Here is a 6,616-nt window from a genome sequence, read left to right on the forward strand (position 1 = left end):
AATAGAGTACTGTCATCTTTTAAGTGAGACAGAAAATCTTGCAGTGTTTACATTTTAATATGTTTTACCATCAGCTAGTAATATAGAGCTGTATACATAGAATACTAGTAAAAAAAAAAGAATCGTTGTGCTAGGTAAATATACTGGAACTCAAATTGGTAATTTGAAATATAAAATAAGTAGAGCTCTGGGTGCTATAAGCTGCACACCAATGCTTAGACTGTGAGAGATTGGGGCCATTTCAGTGTAATAATGTGTACAAAGATTGGCAAAAGGGGAGAAAGGATGGGAGGGAGCTGTTCTTCAGCACTCCACTGCCATGGAAAGAAGCAGAGAGCTCGACAGATCAGAAATTCAGCTTGAAGCCTCTCTCTGCTCAGCGTTTCAGCTCCTTTCTGCCTAATGCAGCCACAAGACATCTGCAGTCGGAAAGAAATACAAACAAGTGGCAAAGAAGACAAGCATTAAGGTAAAAATATTTCCATTGCCTGCATAATCATGACTGGTAGCACTTAGCTTAAATGATTATTTATTGAGTTTAGCAGGTTTATAAACTCCTTTTAACTGAACATTAATACTTTTGTATTTAAATTGTTATTGGAGTTGATCTCCATGATTCTACGCAGTTCTGCGTAGTCGCATTGCTTTTCTTTACGCCATAACAATGTCATCATATAAGATTAGCATGATTGCATTACTATATTTAGAAGACATCACAGATAATGAGCTTTTCTGAAACAGAAATGAATATATAGGTGTGTGTTCGTGCTTGATTATAAACACCAGCAACTAACTGTTCTTTTTTTCCAGTTTGGAAAATGGAAAACATATCCATGGATTTTTTATCTAATTCCTCAAGAAGGCCAGAGTGGTTCAATGGATCGATGCCTCAAGTCATTCCCAACTTTTATCTGGCGTTGCCCATCATCTATTCCATCATTTGTGCAGTTGGATTAACTGGGAACACAGCTGTTATCTATGTTATTCTCAAGGCTCCCAAAATGAAATCTGTTACCAACATGTTTATCCTGAACTTGGCTATTGCTGATGAACTCTTCACGCTGGTTCTGCCCATTAATATAATTGATTATCTACTGCTCCAGTGGCCTTTTGGAGAATTTATGTGTAAACTAATTATCTCCATTGATGAGTACAATACATTTTCTAGCATCTACTTCCTGACTGTCATGAGCATTGACAGATACCTTGTGGTTGTGGCAACTGTAGAATCTAAAAAACTCTCCTTTCGCACGTATAGGGCTGCTAAGATAGTCAGCCTGTGTGTCTGGAGCTTTGTGACCATAATAATTTTACCATTTGTTGTTTTTGCCAAGATTCACCAAGAGCATGGTCGATTGCAGTGTCTCTTTGTTTTTCCTAACCCTGAGGGCTTGTGGTGGCAGATGAGCAGGATCTATACTCTCATTCTGGGCTTTGCCATCCCCGTGTCTACAATTTGCATTTTATATTCCATGATGCTTTACAAATTGAGAAGGATGCGTCTGAACACCAATGCAAAAGCTTTAGACAAAGCAAAGAAAAAAGTGACTTTTATGGTTGCCATCATTTTGGCCGTGTGCTTGTTCTGTTGGACTCCATACCATCTTAGCACTGTGGTGGCCTTAACCACTGATATCCCACAGACTCCTTTAGTTATAGGTATTTCCTTGTTTATCACCAGCCTGAGCTATGCCAACAGCTGCCTGAATCCATTCCTCTATGCTTTCCTAGATGACAATTTTAGGAAAAGCTTTAGAAAACTAGTAGAGTGCAGGTCATCATAAAGGATACAAGTGTGCAAACAGGTTGGTATCCAGCTGTTGAACAACTACATATCCCAGCAGGCCATGCATGTCAGCAACTGACCCAGAATGCTGGAACATTTAGCCTCTTATTTGCATAAGGGTTATACTAAGATCAAACTCCTCCTAGCAAGACATGCCTGGTCTTTTTACCAAGCCCTATCAACAATGACATGTTCATGCTTGTCATGTCTTAACAGCTAGTGGACTGCGGGATGTCAAACCTTGCAAATATTTAGTAAAGCATGATAGGACATGTACTGTAGTTGTTCAACAGCTGCAAATGGTTCATAATCTGGTATGCTTTTGTACTTATTCAGTAAGGCAGTGTAGCAAGGTATGGTAAAGAGCATAACTCTCATCAGGCAATCAGATTGCAAATGACTGTAAAAAAAATAATATATATATATATATATATATATATATATATATATATATATATATATATATATATATATAGATTACCACATTACTTCTTGCCTGCCCTACCAAAAAAATAAAATATATGTTTTTTTAATGGGATTATGCAAACAAAGAGGCTCATGTATGAAAGTCACATGTATATTTCTGCTCATCAGCGGCGAATCATATTTCATTCAGATTGATAGCACCTTGACTCTTCTGTACTCCACTTTTCATAAATGCTACTGTCTCACATTTCTCATAAGAGACCATACTTGTATAAATATTCTTCAAAGATGAGACAGGCATTGTCTGTGCTATCTAACTTTCTTCTGGATTGTTATGTCTTTTGGTTTGCATTGAAAACAATGGCTTTGTCATGCTTAATATCTAATCTGCAATTTGAGCTGATTTATAACAATGTTTAATAAGTAATATAATATTACTTTGGGACAATGGGGCTTTCTTGATTATTGCACAGTTTAACGCATACTGTGTGTGTTGTGAAACTGTATTGCCAGTTTTTCATTTTTTTGTCTCCACTAAAAATGGAGGATTATAAACATTGAAAATGTACATAGATGTTTAGTTATGTAAGAATGAGGGTCTATGTGTATTAAACACAACACCAAATAAATATTTTGAGTGCCTTGCTTGATTACAAATTTACAATGCAGACATTTTATTTTAATGAGTATGCATAGTGTGAAATAAATATGGATTGAGCATCGGTTACTTGTACAGTATACATTTTAGAATAGTTGTGAAACAAAGAATTCAGCAGTTACTATTAACATTATAATCCTCTAGATTTTGCCTGCAAGAAGGATTACTATTATGGTTTTATCTGTTCACCAGCATGTGAAATGTGCATTACAATTTTAATGAGGACATTTAATTTTAATGAAACAAAATAAAATATTAAAAAATTAACTGACTGTATGATTATCTTTTTCAACAAGTATCATATTTTGCTGTATGTCCATATTACATAAAATCTGGATAGTCTTACTGTAACAAAACCATGTATTAGCATATAATTTGCTGAAACTACTTTATTAATAAACTTTATCAACTAAACTGCATAACTGCTTCTACAAGCTAACATATTAAAGCAGTCTGTCACCACCTAGTGTAAGACCTAAAAATTACAACAGCTATACCTGTTAACAGAACGTTGGCCTATTTTGGAATATTTAAATCCACTAAAAATACACAATGGCCTCATCTACTTGTTGGCCTAGATATTGGAAAGCAGCTAATATACAAATTACCAGCTTGCACTACTTAATACTCTTACATACTAGTCTTGCCATTTAATAGAAAGCAAAGACCGAAGGACATTTTATGGAACAAATTGAAAAGTGATAAAGCAGTTTATACAGAACACAAGAGTTATAATTCAGTAATGACTATTATTTACATCAGTTTGCAATAGTTTCCTACATTTAGCTTGAGGGTTAAAGCAGTCTTAGACCACTAAAACATGGTTTATAAAAACTAAAGCAGCCAGACTCTGGAGCAGATATGCATGGCAACCAATCAGCTTTTCTATTTAGATTTCAAAGCTTAATTGAACAAGCTGAAGATACAATAGAAGCTAATTGGTTGCTGTGTATGGCTGGTCTAGATTCTGGCTGCTTCTGGTCTGATAAATTCCCCTTTATGAGTGCTAACAACACTAGGCATGGCAGGTTTTCTTGACATTTGCACAGTTGGTAACTTTTGTGGCACAGTATAGTTCCTCTAGTCTATCAGTTAAAAAGAAAATCAAATTCTAAGGTGCCTGCAACAGAAGAGCTTTAATACTGTCTAATGGCCGATGTCTCTTCCTCCCTTCTATTCCAAATCCCAAATATCTGAATTAAAAACATGCAAAGGCAGAGAAACTACACTACACAATTTTTAAACAGAACACATATTTTTGTTATTGCATCTCTTGTAATACAACTTGTTCAAAACTTCAATAGTGTTTAAAAAAATGTTTAAAAACATGACTCCCTTAGCATCAACTATTGCCCACTTTGGGTAATACAGTTTAGGTAGGTATGAGCTTCTCCCATATATGGTTTATGTGAATTCCAATGTCGTGGATGCAATAGACTGTTGCAAAGTTCAGCGTGTTTCACGGATTAAATAACTCTGCATCACCAAGAGTTAAAGAAGAGAAGAAAAGGCAAACCACGACCACTGAATCACAGCAAGAATCCTTAAAGTGGTTGTTAAGCCATTAGTATAAAAAGCTCCCATCCCCTCTGTATTAGAGCAATAAGTTCCCCTGTGTCTGTGTTATATGACAAATATGCTTATCTGTACTGATAACACAGCATCTTCCTGCGATCAGTTGCCTCCTCTCTCTCCTCGCCTCTACCCGGCTCACAGTTCCAGTGGGCGGGGCCGACCACTGTCACTGATGTCAGCTGGGGAGGAGAGAGGAGAGACAGAGCTGAGGAGTCACATGATCGCAGGAAGACAGTATTTAGGATATAACACAGACATAGAAGAACTTATTGCTCTAATACGGAGGGGATGGGAGCATTTAATGTTTAAGTATGGGAGCAGCAGGAGCGAGGGGCGGGTGTGCCGACATGAGCAGACAGTCAGAGAGGGGAGGTGGGAGAGGACACAGGAGACAGAGAGCAGGCACTGTTGCTGATGGAGGCATGTACACTGACAACAGTGTCAAGGCTCAGCAGCCCTGATATATCATTGTCAACGTACGGGGGGAGGGCATAGCCAGGCAGTATCAGCTAGGTATTAAAGGTGTTACAAGGGGGCCAAATGACACAGCACGAGTGCTGTATAACATGCTTTAAGGGAACAGGATTGCTTTTTTTTTTTTTTTTTTGCGTTAAACGCTTTAATGTCAGATAATGGTTTCAACATAGTCACTAGATATAGAATTGAACATAGCATTGAACCTTTTTACTGGGATCTGTGTGTCCTTTATTATATATAGACCAGGATCCAAAGTATAAATAGTCATTAACTCCATATTGTGTAAGTTATAACAGTATTATTAAGTTGCCTTGTCATCATTACGGTTTACCATAAGAATGACTCCCAGGTCTGAAATAGTACTAAACAATTCTAAAGAAATTAAAATGTAAAAAAATATGTATAATTCCAATTCCAGATTCAACTTTGTAACTGCAGTAACATATCTGAAAACCAAATGATCAATCATAAATGTTCCGCTCTATAGCTAGTGACTATGTTGTAAACATTATTTGACATCAAGGGTGCTCACAGTGCTTCAGTGGTCGTGCCTTGCCTTTTTCTGCCCTGACCCCTGACCAAACTTAAGCCTAGGTCCCACGGCGTCCTTGGTGTGAAGGAGGTATTTAAGCACATTACATGTTACAAAATCAAGAGTTATATTATTGTTTGTATTGTTAATAATATGTGTATATGTCTGCTAGTTTCATAGTTCGTTCATCCTCTTCTTCTACACTCGATGATGAGGAAGTATTTAATCTGAGAAATGCATTGAGCTTTGCAACTGTCTATCCCATCCATGACAAGGGAATCTAAATAAACCATATATGGGTGAAGCTAATCTAAACTGTATTACTCCAAGGTGTGGTAGTGGAAGCGAAGGTAGTGATGTTGTTTAACAATATTTGAAATACTATTGAAGTTGTGCTTTTTACAAGAGATGTATTCAAAAAATATGTTTTATATAAATATGCTGTTTAGTGCCTCAAAAGTCCTGCAATTTGTGCATATTTGTTTTCAGATGTGTGCTACTGGGGAATGTGCCATTTAAGTAAACTGGCTGATTTACTTTGCATGGGCTTAATACAACTTAGCTTTATGCCTAAGGATTATTACATGCATGTAATGTTATATATGAGTGTAGCACCCTGGTGTTTAGGCAGGGTTGCTAGTAAATTTAGTTTTCCAGGCGGTAGTTGCCCTGGTTAATTGTTAGTAGATCCACTAATTCCTCTCTAGTTCGGAACTTGCTGCACCTTCTCTCTTCTGTCGCCAGGTGGTGATGCTGGTGACATTGGATAGACAAAGGCTTAGCAAGATCAGGTTATGAATGGATGGGGTGTCTCAGCCAATTAGAAAGGGTTGCTTTAGTCCCTTGGCCTGCTGGGAGAGCCTATGTATTTGGGTGGAGTCAGGTGATCAGGGGTTTGTGCAACCTGGACAGCTGTCTGGGTGGATGTGTGTTATGCTGCCCCATGCTGCTAGGCCGGAAGCCTGAGGCCTATCCTGGAGACATCTGGCTGCTAGGCTGTCTGAGACCTATCCAAAAGCAGGAAAAGCAACGCAGGGTTAGGACTACAGGATTGGAGTCTAACCGAGAGTAACGGTTCTGCCGGACGGGGAATCAGTTGTGGTCGGAGGTAGAGGGGAAGCTGTCCCCACTAAGGGACCATCCACCTTGTTACCGGAGACCA

General features: G+C 38.0%; 1 protein-coding gene across 1 annotated transcript; it reads left to right on the forward strand.

The window, feature by feature from the left end:
- Positions 1-288: 288 nt before the first annotated feature.
- Positions 289-2,192, forward strand: NPBWR1 (neuropeptides B and W receptor 1). The gene is made up of 2 exons (XM_040352002.1): positions 289-469; positions 811-2,192. Exon 2 carries the CDS (start codon positions 819-821, stop codon positions 1,782-1,784), a length of 966 nt encoding a protein of 321 aa, XP_040207936.1. The 5' UTR covers positions 289-469; positions 811-818; the 3' UTR covers positions 1,785-2,192.
- The last annotated feature ends 4,424 nt before the right edge of the window (positions 2,193-6,616 follow it).

This window comes from Rana temporaria, chromosome 5, assembly GCF_905171775.1.
Source record: "Rana temporaria chromosome 5, aRanTem1.1, whole genome shotgun sequence".
Classification (NCBI taxonomy): Eukaryota; Metazoa; Chordata; class Amphibia; order Anura; family Ranidae; genus Rana; species Rana temporaria.